Here is a 25,417-nt window from a genome sequence, read left to right on the forward strand (position 1 = left end):
TTGATACAAATTATTAAAATTTTTTACTCATGTTTCAACAGGACCAAAGGGAGATGACTGTGGAATCTGTCCTGCTGGATTACCTGGTCCAAAAGGAAATTCTGGATTATCTGGACTTCCAGGTAAATTTTTTTTATTTTAATTATGTATCATTGTATAATGGTTCATGCTTGAAGTGAGAAATAGATCTCTTTAAAATTGTATCTCTTTAAAATTGTAAATGCCATTGCTTTGATATGGCCCTAGTCACTGGAACAGCATTAAAAAACAACAATCAATCAATCAAAATTGTAAGGTTCCATACCATCAAAAGAAGGTTTGGATGAAATTTAGGGATTTATGACTTGAACCAAGTAGAAATTAGGGACCAGATGGGCCAGAAACAAATATTTCACTGGTGTCCAGACAATAACTTTAGAAAACTGAATGAATTTCTTTCATATTGTACTACAAGGTGCCATATTAAGACTCATTAATGTTTTTGGGTTGTAAATTGATATGTGGGTGATAACTTGAGTTAAGAGAACTGTATCTCTTTTAAATTGTACCACAATGTGCTATACCTCCAAAAGAATGCTTGGATTTATTTTAGAGTTTGTGACTTGATCTACTTGTATAAAGAGCCAATTTGAGTACATGTAAAATGTTTAATCACAGTAAATTTCAATGCTGTATCAAGTTTGAATGTCTTTCCCCAAATGTTCCCCCTAGTTGGCCGAGGGGTCTAGGGCATTGCACTGTGTGCAGGTGGTGTTGCCATAGATGTCACAGCGGTACGATCTCGAGTTCCACAGAGGGAACGACCAAAAATCTGCTTCGCAATTTTGACAGTTCTAACATCGTTGGGAATTGTTCAGACCCTTCTATAATTTTACATTATCTTCCTTCTATCAATATGATCTGATGGAACAGTGTAGCATATATATATTCGTATATATTTTGTGTGATGTGTTGACAGAATTATAATACTGCTGTTTTTGTTCCACTATTATCTTGTTTGTACTCCATTTAACAGAAATGTAAACTTCATTTACATATTAATTAAATTTTCACAACCACAACTGCTTTCATCAGTTATTGGTGACCAAAATGTATATTTTTTTTTACAGTTTTAGGAATGTTTACTTAAGTGTAAGTGTTAGTAAGAATCAGGCAAAATGGGAAAAATCAGAAACATGCATATCAAAATCCCACCAATCTGACAATGTAATATCACTCAAAGATACTTTCTCTACTTGAAAAGACCATTATTTGATCTCTGCATCACTGGCTTTGTGCAGAATTTTTTCAATAGAATCTTAGAAAAATGAGATTTTTGACAGTTATCTGCCTTTAAAATGTTCATTTTCTGTGCATTTCAATGAAATTGTAACTCAACGGTCTAGCATGATTTGGAAAATCTTGTTTGTTTTTCTTGATTCTGATGGTGCAAATAGTCAAATTACACTATTAAAATGATGGGTTTTTCATACCATGTTTCATCTATTGCCTGATTTTTACAGGGACTGACACTTAAAATACTTCATTAAATATATTGCCACATTTACATTATAATTAGTGTTGCCATCTGGTAATTTTGCAGAGAGGGAGATTATTTTTTAGCAAAGATGGCTGCCTCCTGTAACCATAGATTTAGAGCAATTATTCCCTCTAATCAAATAATTTAGTACAAAATGGGACAATCAACTTCAGATTCTTCTTGTATTATGTGAAGACTATCTGTATAACCCATATGTTGAAAGAGTTTCCCATTTCCTTTAAGTTTTTAATATCCTTTTCTTGTCCGCAGCTCTATTTTTTTCAGAGCCAAATTCAATATGTAACAAAATACATGTACAAGGAAAGCAAGCTTAAGGAGGTAGACCTAGGATAAGGGATATAACTCATGAAATCAGTGTTATGTTTGTATTATATTCAATTTCACCAAAGCGTCTCAAGCTTTCTTTGAAACTGAATAAAATGAATCCAAGTTGATTAGATGCTTACATAAGATTGATGTAAATTGCTAAATACAAACATTCCAATGATTTTTAAGAGTTGTGTCCCCCACCCTAGGTCTACCTCCTTAAATAGCAACTCAATCTCCTGAGCTTAGGGTATAATTGCCATTTTATAGGTCTACACCTCTGCCACACTCAGCGCTAAACCCTACCCCTATATGCAAATTAATATAATGCACCGGAAACAGCTTTGAGGATTTGTAATGAGTAAGTGATCATGCCATGTGACTTATTTCACATCCTGAATAGCAGAGTCTATGAGCTAGCAGAGTTGTGTGTAGTTAATCAGAAGGAGATTTCTTGATGTCTAAACATGTTTCATTTAGGTTTTGATGGCTTAGATGGTTTACCTGGATATGTTGGACCTAAAGGAGAAATAGGTGAACCAGGAATTGCAGGCTTACCTGGTGCTAAAGGTGAACCGGTATGTCTAAATTTAAATACATTTACATCTATTCTTCACAATAATAAAGTCAACAGAAATAAGCTTGGAGACATTACAGTGGAAGCTAAGGGAACAGTATCTTGAATTAACTACAGAGAATTTTGAAGTACCAGTCCACATAAAATTCAGACACTGCCAATGGTAAAGTGATTCATGGTGAAGAAAAACCCACTTAACAAACGATGCTTTTTCAGTTTACATTTGCTGTACTTTCGCATAACAATAATCATCTCTGTATTCAGATCTGCACTTTTTAGAAAATCATACATTCATCTCCCACCAAAATCAACCAAATGAAACCAAATCAAGAACCATAACTCTTGCGAAGTGTCAATTTCTAGTACAATCTATATGATTGTTATCTCAAAAGCGCAACAACCACATATCCCGCCTATATAAACCCTTGGGGATTTTTGAAGTTGGTAGGTATGGGTTCATTACAACAAAAGAAAAACTGATATTGACCATAAAGGGGATCAGAATAGGAGTCCAAATTATACATTTACTTAAAACTTGCGTTCATTGCTTATTTTGTGTCCAATTTCAATGGAGATTTTTAGTTTTACATGTTGTAAGTGCAATTTCTCCTAAACTGCTCCATTGATTTTCATTGAAATGTAAACTTCAAGTCACTGCAAGGGGAGATTATCCAACATAAGGTAAAACATATTTTGGGTCAATATGAAGGGGTTGTCTTCTTTTTGTGAGCTTGTTTACATTTTTGGTTTTTTTTTTTAATATTTCTAAATATATTTTTTTAAGTTTAACAGTCATGCATTATTAACAAAATATGTTTCTAATAGTTTGAACATCATGTAAAATCAAATTTGTTCATATTGAATATTATTGCAATATTTGTCTAAGCATTACTTAATATTCTTAAAACTCTCATACTCTTACATGCAATAAACTTTCTAGTACTTAAATGAATGTATTGACTAAACAATAGGGATTAAATGGATACCCTGGTGAAGAGGGAGCTCTCGGTCCTAAAGGTTTCAAAGGTGAAGCAATCATTACAGAAATAAATCGTATAAACAAAGGAGAAGCCGGTGAACCAGGTAGATTTGGATTACCTGGAATGAATGGTAGTCCGGGTGAACCTGGAGAACGTGGAGCCGCTGGATTACCTGGGTTAAATGGACAGAAGGTAAAGCCAAGTCTCTGTAAGAATCAGGCAGTTATTGAAATAACCAACTACTTAGACAGTGTAATATGTAACATATATGCCATTAGAATTAAGGAATTAAAACAAGGTTTACCATATCATTTTGGTAAAATTAATTATAGTTTAATTGAAATGCACTGCAAATGACTATTTCAGTGGCAGATAAATCTGTCAATTTTCTAAGATTCTTATGATTTTATTTAAGACCATATCCAGTGGTAGAGGGTACAAAATGGCAGTCATTTTAGATAAAAACTTATTTTATTACTTGACAATTACCCACTTTAGAAATTGTTTCACAATTCACTTGAAATATGTCATCTGAGCTAAACGAGACTTTGATAATATTAATCATTGAAATTTACAATTTGTCATTTATTAACCACTTGCAACAGTGATTGTCAAGTATCTTGCTACACACGACCTTTCATTATATTTTAATCATTGTTTTCACATCAGTTGGTTTTTTACATCCAGGTTCCAGATTTTTCCATTTTGCCTGATTCTTCACTAGACTGAAACTTACTGCTCGTATATTATAAACAGTATTTTGGAAATGTAACAGAAATATTCTATTTGAATTTCAACATGACCTTTGATTTCATTTACAACATGATTATGCCTATGTACAACTCAGTGTGTGTTATGTTGATTGAGTCAATAGTCAATTTTATGGTGAAAATTATTTTATATTCTAAAAAATATGTTTATCCCCAGTTTTGTTCAGAGTCAAAGCAGAGAAAACTACCATAAAGATTTTCTGATAATAGATATTCTATACATGGGGTAAAGTATTATGTTGTGAATGATCTCTCGCCTTACTTTTTTGTCAAGAATTATTGTTTTGCTCTGTTTATATGTCTGTTTGTTCATCTCAACTCCTTGGAAACTACTGCACTAAATTTTGAGAAACTTTGAAGGTAGCTAGGATATTTGTAGTGATGCATATTACCAGGACTATATGCTCCACTGAATTTTCTTGGAGTTTGAACTTTTGAAAAGGAAAGACATACGCTTTTGTAGGCGAAAACAAACTTGAATTGGACTTTTTATAGGGTGATCTTGGTAATGATGGACTTAGTGGTCTGGATGGATTGCCTGGTATTCGTGGACAACCAGGCTTCAAAGGTGAAAAAGGAGATTCACTTCCAGGACGTGATGGGTACCCAGGAGAAAAAGGTCAGGCTGGATTTCCTGGAGTTAATGGTATCCCTGGAGCTAAGGGTAAGCTTTATTTTATTTATGGTAATTTAGTTGGTTATATCAAATATATATTCTGCAGTCTAAAGGGGTTCTGTTAAGACTGATTTCACTGTATATAAAAGAGTTAATTTTATGAAAGTTTTTGTTTTTTATGGACTTCTTCAATTCATTTGAATTGTATTAATAATTGATAGTTTGTTTATTATGTGTAAATATTAGTTCTTTTTGTCACACTTCAGAAGTATTAAGGTACAATATTTTTGACTGCGCTGTAGGTTAGTTTATCCATCTCCTTTCCTTTGGGGGGGTGGGGGCACTTCCTATATATAAGATGATAGGTACCATTTTCCAGCTTTCAAATATGTGAATAGGTGGGGAAAAACAGACGTAATTATATGATAAGTCATAAAGTATCCATTACAAATTATATGGTAGTCATAAGATCCTCGTCCTATCAACGGTTGTAATTATTTTCACATTTGTAGAATACATGCATGATAAATATTGTTATTATATGTCCTAGTGTATCATAATCAAGAGAACTTTCCTTGGAAACAAGGAATTATGTCTCTTTTTTTTTCTGATAAAATATATGCTTGTTAAAAGGAGGGATATGTAGGGATAAGGGTATCAGTCCTTCTGTTTGTATTTCTGTTGCACAGAAGAGTACCCTTCTCGGATTCAGTACACCTCCTCATCTTTCATGGATTCTTTATTAAGTATATCAGATGGTTCACTGCCCCTCCTATTTCAGGTATTGATCTGAATGATTTTTTATTGTGGGGGGGGGGAGTGGGGATACCATAGCAAAACATGGGCTTTGCCATTCATGATCTATAATCCACAACTCCTCCTTTACTGAAGAATAGAATTTAATGAAAGTAATGTCATCTATTACACTAGTATTCAACCAATTCCTTGGGATGAAAAGCCTGTGATAGAAGCATCTTTTCTTTTTACATGACCATGATACTTATTGTTTTTTTACATTAGGGAGCAACCATTTGATTTTTAAGGGGTGGAATCAAACTTGAAATAAAAAGGCAGGAAGATGAGATATGGTAAAAAAATCCAGGATGAACAATTGGGTATTTTCAAGGCTAGAGTAAAACAAAAAAGTCTGGTCAGAAACTGTACTGAACAAAATACCTGGACACTAAATTTTATCCTAGCTCCCCTCCCCCCAACTCCAGAAATCAAATGGTTGCTCCCTTATGTAATAGGTGGTAAAATCCCAGATGTTGTTATCTGCTGTTTTCTTGTATTCACAGATTAAAATTTACTTGGGCAGTATGTTTGTAGATTACTCCTATTGAGATAAGGTACAAAAAGTTTATCTTAAAGTTTCATAACTTTTTTTACTGTTGTAGACAGCTGAATCTGGATAAAGATATAAAATGCATTGAATTGTTCTTTTTTTTTGTTCATTTTATCTATTATTCTTATGTCTTGAAGCTTTAAAACGTAGGTACAACCATGTTTAATACACATGAATATCTGAGACTTCCTATAACAAATGATGTGCGTCTGCTTTAAAAGTTCAAACAATCACATCCTTACTGCGTATGTCACTTTGGACAGAAAGATTTTGAGCCATTCATGTTTTGGCAGAGGATTTAAATATGTAGGGCTTCCTCATAAAGGTTTTCAATCATTACTGTATTAAGTACATCTTGAATATTTGTCTGGATAAACTTTACTGGATTTTCTTTCTAAATGGAGACTTTTAGTTAGTGAAGTTCAATTTGCCATCCATTCCATTTTTAAATACAAAAGATTTGTATCGAAGAATGTTTGCTTTAAGGAGAAGTAACCAAGTTTTAAAAAAAATTTTGTACCCTGCCACACAAAGTGATACCCACCTTTGAACTGTATGTCAATCTGTCTTTCAGTCTCACCAACAGTTTCCAAATGATAACTTGATTATGGATCAATGAATTTCTTTGAAACTTTGCACAGTTGTTTTGTTCCATAAAATACAGGTTAAGATAATTTTTCTGCAAAATCCAAAATGTAGTTTTTCAGTTAAACCATTTTGAACAGTTTGCCATCCCCTTTATTCACTATTAAATAGTGGGTATCACTTAATGTTCCATTAATGCCCTATTTTTATTAGCATATGAACAGATCAAGTTATCTGTTCCAAAATTGTTCACTTTTTATGCATCAGAATGAAATTATGTTTAAAAATCTGTTTAGTCTTTGAACTTAAGATCTGGTGATACAAATACAGTGGAATCTGTTTAAACTGATCCCTATCTATACCAGACACTTTATAGAAGTCCTTTTTATAAGCCAGTCAGTACTGTTTCTAGAAAAGCAGAGGTTGCTTACCCTATCCTGTGCACCTGTCTCATTACTCCCAGTTTATAATGGAGTCCTTATCCTGTGCACCTGTCCCATTACTCCCAGTTTATAATGGAGTCCCTGTCCTGTGCACCTGTCCATTACTCCCAGTTTATAATGGAGTCAGAGTTTCCTTTTGTTTCTTTGTACATGCTATTTTGGTTATTTTATGTTCTTTGTTGTTTGTTTTGGATTTGGTTTAGACAGGTTTCACTGTGGTTGCACTATACTGCTTTAGTTGTGCTGAGACCATGTTTTACCAGCTCCGAATAGTGTCTGACATTCGAAATTCACTCTCAACTCTGCAGCCAGCCCTTTCTTAATATGCAAGAATCTTGGAAAGTCAGGAAAAAGTTAATGACTTTAGGCAACGTTTGCGATTGTCAAACAACGTTTGAATCTAACAATATTGGAGAATTTCGAAAGGCCTGTCAGCATCAGTTAGTGAGAGACAAAACGGAAGTCTTTCGCTGCATGGAGCTTGCATGTTGTACCAATTGTCTGACAGGAGACTGGAATTTATCCCCAGATCACAGGTGTTTGGTATATTTTTCTAAAAAAAAAAAAGAAAAAAGGGGAGTGCCTTATTTGGTGGCTTGAATATTTTACTATTAAACTGATTTTATTTTCTTATGGTTGCTTAAAACAGTAATTAAGGGAACCAAGATTCTAGAAAAACTAAAAAGAATGTAATCCAGGGACAAAACATCTAAATTTTGAATTCCTATATCTTATCGCTAACAAGTGATATTAGCTTTATATCATTTTTTTTTCACCTACAGGAATAATGGGAGAGCCATCAAGATATGAGCTAGATTCAAATGCCAACATTAAAGGTGACCGTGGAGTAGAAGGTGATTACGGAGCAGCTGGTCTACCAGGATTAGATGGACTGAAAGGTACTGGAATGGAAGATACCAAGCTATATATGTATCATTGTCATATTGAAGGAAAATGATTTTTGTTGAAGGACTAAAGGGGGGATAATGCAACTTTAAGGTTTTGGTCTCAACAACCTCTTCCAATGTTTCCATTACCCTGGTTACAGTATTTTTTTTTTTATTTTTCAATGTGATTTTCCAGGACAAATGCATGCCATTGCAAAGCTTGGAAATAAAGGCTTTCATAATCATTATACTAATGGTATGATGATTTATAGAAGTTTTCAACAAAATTTACTTGAATAAATAATACAGAAAATCTGCATTTTTACCTCTTCTGCTTACTGGCAGCATAGGTGCAAATTACTCATACAAGTAAACAATAGTCATACACTTTTAGAGTAAATTACAGTATCATTTTAAAGTGCACAATCTCAGCTTTAATTTGACTACTTTTGATCAAAATACACACATATTATGCACTTACAATGCATAGTTCTAGGTTTAGTGTAATTTTGGTACTACATAAAGTGAGGCCATTTGAACTGGAAGTGGTAAGTGAGACCTTTACCTGTTAAAATCTCATAGGTGCGACTATTCTTGCTCAAGGGAGATAATCCATCTTAAGGGTTAACATTTAACTCTATTTGAAATAGAGAGTATTTTCTTTATGAGCTTGCTTTTATGTGAAAATCTCCCACATGAGACAGTGTCAATAGGGGGAATCTCCAAAATGAACTGTTCCAAAGGTTAACAGATATGCACAAGATTCAAAGTATTCTGAGTTCAAGATTGGAGGAGTAAACTCTCAACCGTTATTTTGGGTTTTTATTGTAGGCTTAACAGGTGATGATGGCAATACAGGATTGCCTGGAAATAATGGTATTCCAGGTTTCAAAGGTGAAAGTGGTAGAGATGGTGGACCAGGTCAGCGAGGACCAGATGGACCAAAAGGATACTATGGTGTCCCTGGAGAAAGAGGTTTAGATGGATTACCTGGAAATCCTGGACCACCTGGTGACGATGGACTACCAGGATTTAAAGGACCTCCGGTAAATTGACATTTTGGTAAAAACAAATCCCCCTGTATTGTTTTCTTAGCATTAAAAATGCAATTTTTTTTTTTTTTTTTTTTGTTTTTATGCTTTGATCCTTTCGTTTTTAGAGCAACTTCTTTTCAACTATATGACCTACAGGACAGAAATGATAGTTTGACCAACTATGTTACTATGCATAGCCACAGGGAATAAGGATTTACATAGAAGGTTCTAAGGGGTGGGGCAGGTGGATAATAGGTCAGCTGGCAGGTGACCAGAAGTCATGTCATTAATGCATAGTAATTTTATCATTCTGTTTAATAGTGCGGAAGTCATGTTTAAATATTTTCACTTTCAAGTGGAATTTGCGCACTATTTTATATTACATAGAGATTTGATATGTATATCTAATAATGGGGTATCAGTTGAATGACTCCTGGTCACCCTCCAGCAGACCTATTATCCTTCTGTGGGCTGAAGGCCCAATTCTGCTTAAAAACTTTCATTGATCATAAAGTAAAAATTGAAAATACTGAAGTGCCATTTGAAGTACCTTTTCTGTATTTCTGGATCTGCTACTGATTTATTTTTTAGGATGTAAATTAGCATAAATGTATTACTCACTTTGAAGTGTTTGTTACAGAGTAGCTTGGAATAAGATATTGTAGCCAGCTTTTAGTTTTTCTTTTCCATTTTTTGCAATATTTATGTAGAGCTTCAAATATTTTGGTATGGCAGTCTTCCAGGTCTATAGACATATGCACTCTGTCTCCATACTTGAGTATATGCGTGTATAGATCTTTATGGAAAGGATAGCCAGGATTGATTTTTGGTGTTGTGACTTGAAAAAATCAGGAATCAGGGACCAGAAACAAGCATTTCTTGTTTTCCAGACAAGATCTTGTGTCAGAGTGTATGAATCTCCATAAAATTGTTCTGTAATGTGTCTTACAAAAACAGAAAGGTAGGTATTGATTCAGGGGCCAGAATAATGAAATTTCTAATGGCTGGCCATAAAAGTGGTCTGTTAAATATGTGTTTTCATCAATTTTATATACTGGTAAAGTGCCAGTTTCTTATTTCTAACTGCAGATTTGAAAGTATTGTGACTGTTTTAAGTCTGGTTAGAATCTTTTCAATCATTACCCTATGAGTGAAGATCTGTATCAACTTTGATTGTTGTATCCATATGTCCAAATTTTTATGTGTGACCTGTATGGTTGCATGAAGCTGTACCCTACTTTGTATTCAAATTTGTAAAGAGATTTTCCTTGTTGTCTTAAAATTCATTTGGGGAAATGAAGGCATTAAATAATTTTGTTCAGGTCGAAATGAGCATTAAGGAAAGAATTTCTGTATACTATAGGGAGAAAGAGGTTTACCTGGTAGAATACCTGACAGTGTTGTGAAAGGTCCTGTTGGAGACAATGGTCAACCTGGTCGTCCTGGTGATCGTGGTATTGATGGGGAACCAGGTCGCCCTGGTTTCCCTGGAAATGATGGAGAAAGAGGACAAAGAGGTACTTTTGCATGTGCCCAATTCTTTTACTGTTTTATACTGAGTAATTTTTTTGAAATATTCAAACTTATAAAAGAAGGAAATATACCTTCTTAGGTAACAGATATTATGGGTTAATTTGATATACCCTAAACCATCATTATTTTTATGTCATTTTGCTATTTGATGTTATGTTGTGACAGTAGATTTGTAAACACACAGCTAGCTTCCATTGGAACAACAAAGCCATTTCTGCTGCACTAAAAGATAACCTCAGATGCAGAAAGGAAAATTTCTTCTTGAAAGGTTTCCTGGAATTGTAGTGACATGCAAATCAAAGTAGTTCCATCTACCAGATTGTGCTTAAAAATTGGTTGGATATCATTACAAATAAAGAACAATAACTCTTCCAAGAATTTTGGCCCAAAGTGAGGAGCTAAGAAATAAAGAATTGTTAAAAAATTCAACCAGTTTAACTATAATTTAAGAATGGGATCAGACAAATTCTGGACAGATTCTTCTGCCTAGTGCCTCCAACGTTTTTTCTGCTGTGTAACCAGAAAAGCTAAGGAGTTCCGATTTAGATAGACCTTTGCACAGAAAAAATGTTACAGATTACTGTGTTATTTTGAGGACACACAAAAAAAATGTATCTGTATAAAGTTTATGTTAGGCACATCTTCTTGACTTCTGATACAATGCTATTTGATATGAATAAGCAACATGATGACAAAATATACACATACATATCAACCATTCTCGGAGAATAATGTATTAATATTTGTGTTTTTACAGGGGAGCCTGGTCGAAACGGATTAGATGGTTCTCCTGGTTTCAAGGGAGAGGCTGGAAACTTTGGTTTGAATGGACTTCCTGGTCCCGATGGAGATAGAGGTCTTCCTGGAACACCAGGTTTGTCATAGCCTCCGAGGTGACATTTTTATACCACTTTTGTATTTGTGTAATGGTATGGTGATGTCATTGTCATAGTCTTCCTCATCGTTTATAGCCGCAGACACTTGTGTTTTTTTTCATGCCATAACTTGAATAATTGCTTACTGATCAGGATATAATTTAATAACAAAATTCAAAACCTCTAAAGGAAGGATGGTATTGATTATTGGGGCTAATAGCCCCAACCATTTCAGATTTTGGTGCCAAAAAGAGGTAAAAACAAGAATTTCATGACATTTAACCATACAACTTAGCATAAGGATTTCAGTGATTTTGGGGGTTATGACCTGAATAGTTTGGAATTAACAGTTGAAAAGCACTCAAATCAAGCATTTTTCTTCATCCCAAGCAAAACTATGATTAAAAATGTATGAATCTGTAATTCAGTGGCTGATCCAGAGAATCACCTGAAGGAGAGGGAGCCCAGGGGGAGGGGCCACACAAAATCTTTGTTTTATAAATTTTCAAATTCATGATGGGGACCAAGCCCACTCTCCAATATCATAAGCATCCCTAGGATTGTAAAAATATAGACTCAGGTCACCACTGATGGATATGCATATTATATGAGTAAATTGCCCTTTTAGAAATATAGCAAAACCTTGATGAACTTATCTAAATTAAGTTTGTTATTGTGCATTTATATTGAAAGATAATGTAAGTAATTTAGCAGAAATATTTTAATGTTTCTTTTTTTAAATTTGAATATTAAAACATATAAAAATAAGTAAAATAATGTCATGTTCGCTCAGCCAATCATAAGACAGAAGTTGTCACTGGTGACCCAGGGTTATATTTGAGAGAAACTTGTGGGACAAAAATATTACCCGGGCGGCCAGGTTATTTCAATTTTATATATTTATTGTTTATTCTTATTGTGCACCTACTATAGATTTTGATCCAAATTAGTTTGGAGGTCAAAAGATGCATGTTGTCAAATGCAGAGTAAGAAGTTATTTTTTAGACCATAAAATTAAGAGGGAGTTCAAGTCAAAACCAGGCAGTCGGTGGTACATGACAAAATGTTTTTTCAAAAAACTTTCACTTATTTCATATAACAAATGCATCCTTTTTCAACATTGAATGTTGGTTTTTGATTAACTGCTATGATTAAAAAGAAATAAATTTCATAGATATCATTGAAATTCATTTAAAAAAGGGAGATAACTCTTTATTTTAGCAAAATTTGGTCGCTTTGTTAGGGAACTTAAATCCATTTTCCAAGCCATCCATTGTTGATTTAAAACAAACTTTATACTATTTGACATCCTAATGATAAATACATTACATTGGAACGAAATATTTAGTGAGGTGAGTTAAAATTTACCCTTTGCTACTCAAATTATAGGATCTGCTAATTTTTTTTCATAGTCAGCCTCTTAAATACTAAATATGCTTATTTGACAGTGTCAACAAACAAATAAAAACAGTTCAACTTCTACATTTGCTGTATTTCCTTTTGTCTTGAAATAAATTTTAATGTTGAATATCCATTTCCTTTAGACAAAAATCCTTACTTTTTTCTAAATTTTGCACAGAACATTAATGGTTACAAAGGAGATCTTTACAGACTTCTACAATATAATAAATATAGGCCCTAAAACATTTTCTCAATTTTGAAGGTGAGAGAGGATTCCGAGGAGCACCTGGGGATGCTGGATTACCTGGGCTTCCAGGGATATCAGGTAGAAAGGGAGCAGCAGGATTTGCTGGTCTGGATGGTGAAAATGGGGCTAGGGGTCGCACAGGACCTACAGGCACTCCAGGGCTACCTGGACTTAATGGAGTTAAAGGTAAATGTATTATAAATGAAACCCTTCAGTATATTCATAAACATTACACACACATTATAATAAATAATTATATTTTTTTAAAATCTGATTATGTGAGAGAATAATCAAAGGAACTAAGATTCTAGTTGGAATCAAAAGAATGTAATCCAGGGACAGAGGCTGGTCTTGGAAAACAGGCAAACACAACAAAAAACATAAAATGATAAAAATGATACATACAAAGTAACAAAAGTAAATGAGCAACTCGGACTCCACAAAAACAGGGAGCATGGATCAAGTGCACTGTTAGGGTAAGCGTCCTTTGCTTTTTTAGAAACACTCACTGAGGTGCTAATAAGTCCACAAGTTCATGATGACGTAAAATTTCTGTAGTGATGACTTCAGTCTTGTAGTAACATAACCCTGTTCCAAAAGCCTAATTGTCAAAAGTCACATGCGATACCAAAAGTCTGCATAGTTACGGCAAGCTCTGGCATAAGGTATGAGTTGTGTTATGAAAATTCCATACACAGGTGTGGAAGGGATGTTGCCACAGATGAAAGGAAAGTTTACAATATGAAATGAAAAGTGATCGCGTTTGTCATATAGTTTGGTCAGTATTTTTCCTTTACCATCGATCTCTAAGTGTAGGTCCAGATATGAGGCTGACTTCACAGTATCTGTAGTATCCTTTATCTCAAGTTCTTTTGGGATAGATGCAATGCATAAAATCCCCAAAACTAGGATTGTTTAACGATAATATGGCATCTGTATAGCAGAAACTGAGATTAAAGGATCCAGCCAAATGAACTTCCTTCTTATTGGATCAGATCAATTACATAGTCAGTCTGATAAGAGTGAAGGAATAGGTCAGCAAATAGAAAAGCACAATTTATTCCCATTGGAATGCTGACCGTTTGTTGAAAAACACATCCACCACACAGGACAGATATGTTGTCGATTTGTTAATAAAAATTTCCAGCATTTTGAAAACATCTTAAATATATTTTGAAGATGATATGGAATTGGTTTTTTACAAAGTATGAGGAATCTCTTCCAAGGACTACATATTTGTATCTAGGTTTACCATCTTTTTTGGTGTAACAACAATGTATAATGTTTTTGAGTTAAGATTTAATTGATTATGGGGAATAGAAGAATGAAGAGTTGAAAAATCATACGTTTTTATGCTGATGTATTCTGATAATAATCTTGAATTGAGGGTTTCCAGAAGATCTTTCGAATTTTTCAGGATCCACATCGAAGTAACAAGTTCTACATTTTTCCAGTAATTTACCCAACAAACTGTGGCACATAAAAAATTTACACTTTTTTTGTATTGTAGGCATACAAGGTAATCGAGGACCAGATGGTCCTAAAGGCAAACCTGCTTTGGATGGAGAAAATGGAAGTGCAGGCAGAAAAGGTAACATTCCTGTTGCTGTTTCTATATTCCATGCAAACAAAGACTGTCTGGTAGTCTGCCCACATTTCTTGCAAACACATCTTTTAAGAAGAAGTATAAAAGTTAGAACAAAAACAATATGTTCCCCCACCACGTTTGAGGACATAATAACGTCACCTTGCCACTCATTATTTTTACACATGGTCCAATATTTTCTCCTCTGGATTTTATTGGACCTATATCTATAGTTGTAGATAAACCTAAACACCCATGATCAACACACAGTAAATGTTTGATACAGGATAGTACTATATTGTGAGTATAAAATTAGGTGATTTTTTGGCAAAACAGTAAACAAAAAAAATTGTGATTCTGTGTGGTTAGTGGTGCACTAAGTACTTACACTTACAGTAAATATTTTGTAGATGTTAAGAATTTTCTTGGACTTATTATTCCACTTTGGGCAGGGGATATATAAGAATCACCTCATCTGTCTGTCTGTCCATCTGTTTGTCTGTCCACATTTCTTTTAAATGCATCTCCTCCTAAACTACTTAAGGGATTTTGATGATATTTTGTTGGAAGGTTGGGCATCATCAAATATAGATGTCCATAAAGGAATATATTTACTGTTGTGAAACTCCTAAGGGAGATTATTCCACTTGAGGTTTTTTTATGTTGAAACCTCATCAGATCAAGGGTTTCCTTTGATTCTGGTCAAATTATTATCCTTTGTCAAATGTCTAATCACAATAAACTGTTTAGGGGTCAATCTCTGCAGTCATACGAAGCTGCACTCTGTGAAGCATTTGATTAATGATAAAATTACATAGTTTTAAAATATGTTATTTCAACTATTATGAAGACCTTACTATCTGGGTTGCTGTTGCATCAGAACTACTTTATTCTTCTGGTCCAATATAGGTGAACGTGGAGATAATGGTAGGAATGGATTACCTGGATCCAGAGGTATCCGTGGAGAACCTGGACTGCCAGGAGAAGTTGGTTTCCCAGGAGGAGAGGGACAGATTGGAAGACCTGGTCAACCTGGTCTGCAGGGTTTACCTGGAGAAAATGGCCTTGATGGTAAGTACAATGTACTTTAACTGAAATCATCAAATATGATGGGGATAAAGGTTGAGGTTCATTTATGGGTGAAATTGGTCTCCTAAGCAGATTTTTTTAAAAGTAGATCGTAAACCTTGTATTTAATTTCCCATATTTATTAATTGTCTGTACTTTACAATTGAGTCATAATAACTTGTCAGAAAAGCTTATTGTCCTCTCTTTTTGTTTTGCCAAGTTAGGAAGTAAACCAACTATTTGCACTATGTAGACCAACAAACACTTCTTACATTATTAAGAATATTTGTGTGGGATGCAGAAATCTCAGATCGTGACCACTTGGCCCATAATGAGAATGTTAAAATTGATACAATTTTTATGAATTTTGTTTAAAAATTTGTGTCATTTGGGTGTATTTGTGAAGTTTTATATTGTGTTTGTACTTCTTTGCATTCTATTCCTTCTATAAATTATTCATGGCATTAGCTGGTTCAAAATTTACAGTGACCGTCTGACATCCTGAGATTCCATTTCATGACTAAAACTAATTGCAAAGTTATTTATGAAAATGTTTTCATTTAATACTCATACAATGAATTCACCTATTATTGAGTTAAAAGAGTTTAAGAAAGTTTTATTTATAGGCAAAGGTCTACAGGCCATGTGGTCACAATCTGAGATGTCTGTAGGCGTAATTGTCTGGTATTTATTTGTTTCTGTTATCTTCATTCATGAAAATACGTCACATGGGGTTGATTCTATATACTGCTGCTGGGGGGATTTTGAATTTTCAAGAAATATTTGGTTGAATGTCTTGAGAAGTGAACTAACCCCATTATTTTTTTCCAAACTAAGATATTTTGCATAATTGTGAGTTTTTAACTACCGGTACTTCAACTTATCAAGATCTAATTAAAAAAGTTAGGAAAAAATAGATGGATCAGTGTGCTTGTTTTTGAGATGTAGGCATTTGAAAATTTTTGGCTTGAAAAAGATTTCTCTAGATTTTCTATAAGTTTTGTCTTAGTTGGTCTTATCTATGGAAAATATTGAAAAAATAACAAGGATTTCATAAAAACTTCCCAAATAACATTTAATACGTTTTTAATGAAATTATGATAAAAAAAAATGTGGATCACTAAGAAAAAATATTAATGCTATGAAATGGATAAAACCAGAGGAGTTTGAAAATCTGAAAAAAATGTCTGATTATGACCAGTGAAAATCCTTAAGTGGTACATTTTCACTTGCACCTGTTGCTGGTGTTGAAATTATTTTGAACAAAAACAAGTGTATACATCATATCTTTGCCTATTTTATGAAAAAAAAAATTGGACACTGTTTTATATTGACAGGTCTCCTAGGTTTACCTGGACCTGATGGACGTCCAGGTCTCAATGGACAGAAAGGAAATCGAGGATTCCCAGGACCTTCCCTTAAAGGAGAACCTGGTATGTTTTGGTCTATTATCTTGCCATTAGATGATAAAATTTTTATCTTTTTTTTTTTGTTCTGACACATCTTGTTTTTTTTTCTACATTTTAGCTTTAAGTAGCAGTCTTTATACAAATCAGATAGGAGATGACTCATACATGTCAATAACCCACAGCACTCACTTTTATTTCTAATTCAAAAACAGTTACAGAAGGCAATACCAGTCTTATTTTGTCATATGGTTGTTTCACTTTCAAGATAAGAATCATGTAGAATGTGTATGAAATTGGCACTTTGCTAGAGTAATTGTTCTTGATTTTTTTTTTATAAATTTGGTTGTTAGCTGGTTTTCTCTAAAATACAGATCTAGATGCAGAAAGGTTTATTCTTACTCAAAAATATAGCATATGTAGATGGAAAAAGCTTTATTTCTTTGGTGGGTTTTTCTAACCCATGAATCACCTCTGCATTAGGCTGCGTCTGAATTTTATATGGACTAGTACTGAAATACCTTAACCAAAAGGGAAATTTAAGGGAACCAGAATTCAAAGTGTAATAAAATAAGAACATAATTCATGTATAACAACTTGACAAAGAAAATAGAAACACAAAACAAAGAACATGAAATATACAAAATAACAGGTTCAAAGAAACAAAGTGAACGAGGAACTGGGATTTGAAGCATGGACCAGGTGCACTGGTAGGGTAAACACTTCAATATCCTTTTGCTATTTTTATTGATGAAATCCTCATTTACCAGTAGAATTTATTTTCAAATGTTTAATTTTAAACCAACAGCTAATATTATTTATTTATTTATGCATTGCTTGAAATAATATATGTATGATATAAGTACTGTATTGAAAATGTACATGCAATTTTTCTTGAGGTACTTTTAATTTGCTGAATTTTGTATTGTATTATAAAATCTGGTTATAGTATGATGAATAATTAAGGGAACCAAGGTTATAGCGGTAATCAAAAGAATGTAATCCAGGGACAAAGACCAGACATGGAAAACAGACATACACAACAAAGAACATAAAGTAACTAAAATCGTACATACAAAGTAACAAAAGCAAATTGAGCAACTCAGACTCTAATAAAAACTTAGACCAAGTGCGCCAGTATGGTAAGCGTCCTCTGCTTTTATAGAGAAACTCACCAACTTGCTCATAAAAAGTCAAGTCTGTGGTAGACGAAAGAGGAATAGAAAACTATGACATGTTGAACAAATCAGTTTTCATCGCACAGATGTCTGTCTGGCGGGCAGGTAAATTATTTTTTTCTCAGTAACTACTAATCACAGTCTTTTGATATTTGGTATCCAGCATCTGGTATGGGTCACATGATGTGGGATACGATTTCAGACCTGTTAGACATCTATTTCTTGTTTTACGAAATCCATCTTTGACTCATTTTTATCTATTATAATTGTAATTTGTTAAAGGTTTGAATGGTCGCCCTGGTCTTGATGGAATGCCAGGATTACCTGGGTTACAGGGTATTAAGGGAGAACGTGGCGGCATTGGACAGCCAGGTAAGTCACAACTCGTCATTTTATTTTTTACAGTTTTCCCATTCTAATAAAAAAATTTATAGTAGACACGATGTTAATGTTGTTTAGAATAGCTCTGAACACATGTTATCATTTTGTTAGGCACAAGATTGCAACTTTTAGTTTCTTAGAAACTTGATATGGAGACATTTTTCTGTGTTGTTTAGAATGTTTAATGAATGATTTAGCATGTTCAACTACATTTATTAGCATATCATCTTTGAATGATTAAAAATATGATGTCCCAAATTAGGCAAATTAGTGAATTTTCCAAAATATTGAAATTGGGCTCTTTTTGGACAAATTTTTGAGCGTCTCACCCAAATTTGACATAAACTTAATGTTTATGAATTCTAAATGCCACTTTGATAGTAGTCTATGTAAGTTCAGATATTCTTGGGTCACATTGGTAGAGACCTTTGAAAATAACTAAGTACAGTCAAACCTCGATAGCTCGAACTCCAAGGGACCATTGAAATGTGTTCGAGTTATCGGGAGTTTGAGAAATTAAAGTTCGTATATTTCCGTATTCTTTTTGTGTTGCTGGTCCGAGTTCGACTTTATTATTAGAAATTGCTTACTTCTTACGAAGTTGTGTTAGTTCATGGATCCTTTTTGTTCGCTTTCAGAAGATTATGTTGATTTGTGAACATTAAAAATGCTGTGTTCGCTTTTAAAAACGTTCAGAGTTCGAGTTCCTTGGTCAATGATTTGTTTTTATCCGATTTTCTTTCATGCTTTCATCATACTGACTTTGGGACATTCTCAAACTTCAGTCAGTACTATGTTAAGATCAAAACTACGTAATTTGTGATGACTTAAGTTTTACCTGCAATTAACTAAAATGACACTGACTTCAGTTTTTCATACCTTTTATTATCCAAGCTGACAAAATGGCTGGCTGACGAGTTAGTGAGGTTTGTTCTCTAAGATTTATTACTGAATGGACCGATTAGTCAGTTCGAGTGTTTGAGAAATCGAAGTTCGAGAAATCCATGGTTATTTATATTGATTATATAGGAGAAAATTTTGGTACTTTGAATTTTGTTCGAGAAATCCCGGGTGTTCAAGCCATCCGAGTTCGAGCGAGTGAAGTTCCACAGTATTAAAATTGATATTAAGCCCATTTGTTTTGTTTTTAGCACATTTAATGCTTCCATAAAACTGAGGATTAATGAAGCAGTGAAAATTTAAAGCCATTTTTAAAAGAAATAATCATCCATATAGCAGTGCATACTGCATTTTTGTCATTTACTTCAAACTTCTTTTTTTTGGTAAAAATATGGGGTCAATAATACTTCTTTAGTATTACTTGAATGTATGTGAGGTTGATGTTATGAAGTAAGAGTAGAAAAAATCAATTAGAGAGGGATTATATTAGAAACCACAAGGTTTTAATTTGCATGAATTGCATATAATTATTATGGAAGAACAAATTTCAATGATTTTTTTTCAGTGTTCACTGCAATGTGAATTTTGGTTTGGACTTAGGCCTCAGTATGTTTATGCATCTATGTGTCTGTCACACCTTGTAAGGACTCTACATTTCTCAGTGGATTTGGATATGGTTGCTACCATGAATATCTCAAAATGTTTCAAAATAAACAATGACTGACTAATATTGTGAGAGTTGTCTCCTCAGAAATTTGAAATTTTTCACAATATGTATTGTATTAAAGTGATAACTGACTAATATTTTGAGAGTTACCTTTCTTGGAAATTGTAAATTTTTCAAAATTTGTTTTGAGAGTGCTTCACACCTACATATCTCAATTGCTTTGGAAAACAAATTAACACCAAAAATCTCTCCATGCCAGAAAATTAGCTGGAACTGGATAATATTTTAAGTTATCTCCATTAGAATTGAAATTTCTTCAAAATTTGTAATTTACACCTCCTCAAATGATTTGGATAAATTTCTACATTTCTGGTAAAAGTCTAAGACAAGTTTTCTGAAAAATTGTCATGTTATCAATCTATTCTTTTAGGATTTGATGGACTACCAGGAGATGCTGGAGAACAGGGGTTTATGGGAGAATCTGGCCAGTATGGTATACCTGGTGTAAAAGGTCCATCAGGAGAAGATGGACATCCTGGTCTACCTGGACCACAAGGACCCAGGGTAAGTGAAAACCTAATGCCCACGAGTGGAAAGTAGCTGTACTGGCATACTTAATTTGAGGACCGAAGTAAGGGAAAAGGTCAACATGATGAAAATGGTTTTCATAACCTACATTGACCTTGAGGACTTGAGCTGAGGTTGATCAGTAATTACTTAAAGTTGGAAAATTATGGTGAAGTTTTTATTATTAATATATTATACTGATGTTAAAGCTAAAAAAGTTTGAACGAGGTATATTCAATGTACTTTTAAGCCCTCTTGGTAGAATTGTGTCCTATCTTTTATGCCTGTAAATGTGTCCCTGTTTATCGCAGGTTCTTGTAAATTTGATTACTGTGGAAGTACTTTAATTCGCGGATACCAGTTTTTTGTGGATTAGGGAAGAAACACAAATTCGTGGATTCTTGAATTCATGGTTTTGAGATTTTCAGTATAGCCAGCACTCCACAGTTTAGTTTAGTTTCGCACTTTTGGCTAGGGATGAAAAATGACATAAATGGAAACCGGTGGTTGCTATAGTGATTAAAAATGAAGAATCTATTGTTGATAAAACATTTTCTGAAAAAAGGGGACTTTTAAAAGTATTTTGCAATGTTTTATATATTTTCAATGTTGAAGGGGCTTTTTTTCAATGACAATTTGACTTCATTGTGAAAGTGAAAGTAAGTCAATTTTTTACCATGCTAAATTTAATAAGTGGATTACAAAGTGAAATAGCTCAAAATCTAACCGGCGATGCCCATATGAGGAAGGGGTTTTTGAAGGGAAAAGTTTGAACAGTTTCAGGGATTGAAATAAAAATTTCAGATATTTTGCGGGAAATTTGATATTTTTTAACCTGATTTTATGAACTTTTTTGCAAATTTTCGCATATTTTTGCATGGTTTCTATGGTAACCCTATATGCTGTGGGTAATTTTTTTCCAGAAAATTTTTACTGCATCCTGAAGGCCTTGGCTTGAGCTATTTGTAGATATATAGATTTACAGATGCTTGACAATTTTTTAAAGTGATAAATGTTACAAAGCATCAGATTACAAGACCAAAATTAGGCAGTTCTACAATACTGTGGAGTGATGGCTATACACATCAATGTAAATTTCCTTTTCGTTGGGAACCAAATTTTGTGGTTAAGCCTATCAACGAAAACCACGAAAATTGGTATCCCATGAACAATAGAACTTTCACAGTAGCTGAACAATGATGGCTAGTCAGTACCAACTTCTTTATTGACATGTATGGTACAGGCTTGTAAAACCAACTGGTATACTACTGTGATAGTTAATTGGGTATCAGTTTTTGGATTTGGAAAACCATGAAATTTGGTTCCCAGTGAAAAAGGAAATTTCCAATACTTTTGTCAGATGGAGATATCTAATCAAAGAATTCAAGAATGTATGAACTAATATTTTCCCCCTGATACCACAAAAATTTGTACTCACAAAAACGTATGTTCACAGCACTAGATTTTTAACTACCTACTGTGTAAAAACTAGGCAATGGGTAGGACATCTTTTTTTTTTTAATTGTTTGTTTTGGGTTTTGTTTTGTTTTTTTTTTGCCTGAAATATATTCAATACATCTAGTTAACAAACGAAAAGCTATTAAAATTTAATCTGAAACACCTGTGACATAGATATTTTTTAGTGGTTATATAGGGAAAAGTGTTGGAAAATTTACCCACCATTTTTCCTCAGTACATATCATCTAAATTTGGCCTATCAATACCTTGAAAAGGCAAACTTTTCAAACACTGTGATGGTTATTTTTGGAGGTTATAAGTTATAAATACTTGGATAACGCAGTAAAATCTCTGTATTTTTTCTTCATCTGCCACATCTTATATACATTTTGCCTGATATTAAGACAGAGAAGTACTTAATTTCTCAAAACCTTATGTAATTTTGCTGCAATCTGCAAAGAATTTTATCGTTAAAGTATAATTTATAAAATATTGATCAGATTTTTAATTTAAGTCAGTTATTTTAAAAGGGAGATCGTGGATTAGATGGTTTGCCAGGAATTGCTGGTGGTAGAGGAGAGCGTGGAGTTGATGGTATCCCAGGAGAAGTAGGAAGAGAAGGATTCCCAGGAGAACCAGGTCTTAATGGCAGAGATGGTTTCAATGGAAGACCAGGGCTTAAAGGAGAGGTAGGGGTACCAGGATTGAATGGCAGGCCAGGACAAGTTGGACCTCAAGGAGACACTGGACTACCTGGGTTCCCTGGTTTAGCAGGTAGCCGTGGTGAAGATGGTTTAGATGGACTACCTGGAATCAATGGTGAACCTGGACAACCTGGTATGTTCTAATATCACTAATACTTTATGGTGGGTTATTTTTGTTGGTGTAAAATTTGGTGATTTTGAGGCAAAAGGATATATAAAAGAACAGTTTAAGTGGTGAAGTAAGTATTTAAGCTCACTGTAAATATTTTGTGGAATGCATTTTAGTGGAATTAGACATGAGGAAAGTTAATGGAATTTAGCTAACTTGCATTGAGTTGAAAAATATGAATTGCTAACACTGAATTTTTATAAAGTTATGTTAAACTTCCAAGAAGCGAGTCTCAAAAGATGAAATGATTTATTTTCCCCCAGGTTACTCAAAACATGATAATAAATGCATGTGAAAATTTCAGAATTTGTTCTATAGAAAAATATTGTATTGTCTTATGTTAACTTTAAATATTAGTATACTAATTATATTGAGGAATGTTTTTAATGGATTCTTATCCAAATACAGTGAAATCTGTCTAAACCAAACCTTTGATTATTCTAAAACTTTTCAAAACCAGACATGTTTTAAAGTCTCTTAAGGAGGTAGACCTGGGGTAAGGGGCATAACTTGAAATCAGTGATATGTTTGTATCATATTCAATTCACCTAAGCCTTTCAAGCTTTTATTTGAAACAGAATGAAATCAATCCAGGTTACTTTGATGCTTACATGAGATTGATATAAAGAGCCTGAATACAAATGTTCCAATGATTTTAAAGAGTTGTGTCCCTTACCTTAAGTCTACCTCCTTAAATATTATATGCAATGTATTTCAAACCTTGGTCAACCAAACACTTGTCTAAACTGTATCAATATTAAAAGTCCTAAGGTTGTTCATTTTAAACAAGTTTTACTGTATTAACAATGGATTTGTAATCATTCATTTTGGAATATTTAAATCACAGACTGCAGACCATGCAATCAACACTAATAATGCCACAGCTCCAAACCAGGTTATACATAAATAACCTGGTTTGCTCAAAGACAGACAACCAATCAGAAAGCTGTTTTCAAATCAAATGAAAGATATTTTCTTGACTTCTAGGTGATAGTGGTTATCCTGGTCCTGCTGGTCCTCCTGGTGATGATTCTCCATGTATGTATACATTATATATTACTGTTAATCACATTCTTCAAACTCAGTTGATGATGAAGAACATTCCATTGTTAATTGTGCCTTATATAACCATCAGAGAAAATTGCTGTTCAAAGTACTACCCCAAAAAGTCAAAATATCACTGGTTGTTAAGTAGTAGTCATTGTAAGAATCATGCAGATTTTGTAATATTTGATACACTCCAAAGACAGGCTACACATTTCCATTTTTTTATTTTCCATTTTTTTATTAAGTTATTATATAGGTCTACATGATGAGATGTATAAATCAGGGATGATTTTGAAATCTGGATCTTACAGTTACAATTCTTTTTTTTTACTGTTTATTTATTTTCAATTTTACCAACTTCCATTTTGTTTGATGTCCTAGTAAAATCATCCCTGATAATTATTCATTCCAGTCTGTCTGCTCTAAGGACATAATCCACATTTAATATCCAACAGTTTCTATTTTATTTCAGTTTTGTTTATTGAGTTATCTCCCTTAATTTTATTTTGAATTCTACAGTACATTCTATTTTACTTTTATCTCCTACGAACAAAGGTTATAAAGCCACATGTCAATTGTTGTATACTATACCATTTTAAACAAAATATCGAAAATACAAATATGTAGGCTTTCCCAACCATAAATCACATTTTGCATGACTCTTATCAGGTGTGCTACTTAACAAATGAAAATTAACCAACTCCTGTGTGCTTAGGTGGAAACAAAATGTATAAGGGATATGCATGTAGTATGTTTTATTGTATACATGTGATAAATAATAGACATGTTGTTTTAGGTTCTGATTTGTTTTCTAAATTTTGTCTTAAAATTTGATAGAACTTAGTTGGCTCCTTTAGTTGTATCAACTTTTTTCTTTTCATTTTTCTTCAAATCTTGGTGTACGTATTGTTATCTCATATTTCATTGAAATAACGTTGATTTTGCATATGTGATAAAGGCATTGCTTTCTGTATTTTATCTGCCCCCCAGGGCAGTAACATTTTATGATGGCAATATCTGCCCTCTTATGAGCTTTACTGACGTCACTTTCCCACAATTGTTCAAAATGTTATCCTGTTCATCACAGTGGATTTGATGTAAAGTGGTCAGTTGAAATTGCAGAACATGCACTTTATCCTCTCCTTTTT

General features: G+C 33.5%; 1 protein-coding gene across 1 annotated transcript in view; it reads left to right on the forward strand.

The window, feature by feature from the left end:
- LOC148626139 (uncharacterized) overlaps positions 1-25,417 on the forward strand; it is a 61,652-nt gene that overhangs the window by 23,863 nt on the left and 12,372 nt on the right. Inside the window, exons 15-30 of the mRNA XM_088569851.1 lie at positions 42-122; positions 2,327-2,424; positions 3,395-3,595; positions 4,669-4,837; positions 7,945-8,061; positions 8,881-9,095; positions 10,447-10,600; positions 11,374-11,490; positions 13,155-13,325; positions 14,650-14,730; positions 15,634-15,795; positions 17,130-17,225; positions 18,659-18,748; positions 20,755-20,888; positions 22,880-23,186; positions 24,210-24,260. Of these exons, the coding sequence (XP_088425977.1) occupies positions 42-122; positions 2,327-2,424; positions 3,395-3,595; positions 4,669-4,837; positions 7,945-8,061; positions 8,881-9,095; positions 10,447-10,600; positions 11,374-11,490; positions 13,155-13,325; positions 14,650-14,730; positions 15,634-15,795; positions 17,130-17,225; positions 18,659-18,748; positions 20,755-20,888; positions 22,880-23,186; positions 24,210-24,260 (2,244 nt within the window). The remainder of the gene's footprint in view (positions 1-41; positions 123-2,326; positions 2,425-3,394; positions 3,596-4,668; positions 4,838-7,944; positions 8,062-8,880; positions 9,096-10,446; positions 10,601-11,373; positions 11,491-13,154; positions 13,326-14,649; positions 14,731-15,633; positions 15,796-17,129; positions 17,226-18,658; positions 18,749-20,754; positions 20,889-22,879; positions 23,187-24,209; positions 24,261-25,417) is intronic.

This window comes from Perna viridis, chromosome 2 (genome assembly GCF_037379345.1).
Source record: "Perna viridis isolate PV_CMFRI_1.1 ecotype Kerala chromosome 2, ASM3737934v1, whole genome shotgun sequence".
Taxonomy (NCBI): Eukaryota; Metazoa; Mollusca; class Bivalvia; order Mytilida; family Mytilidae; genus Perna; species Perna viridis.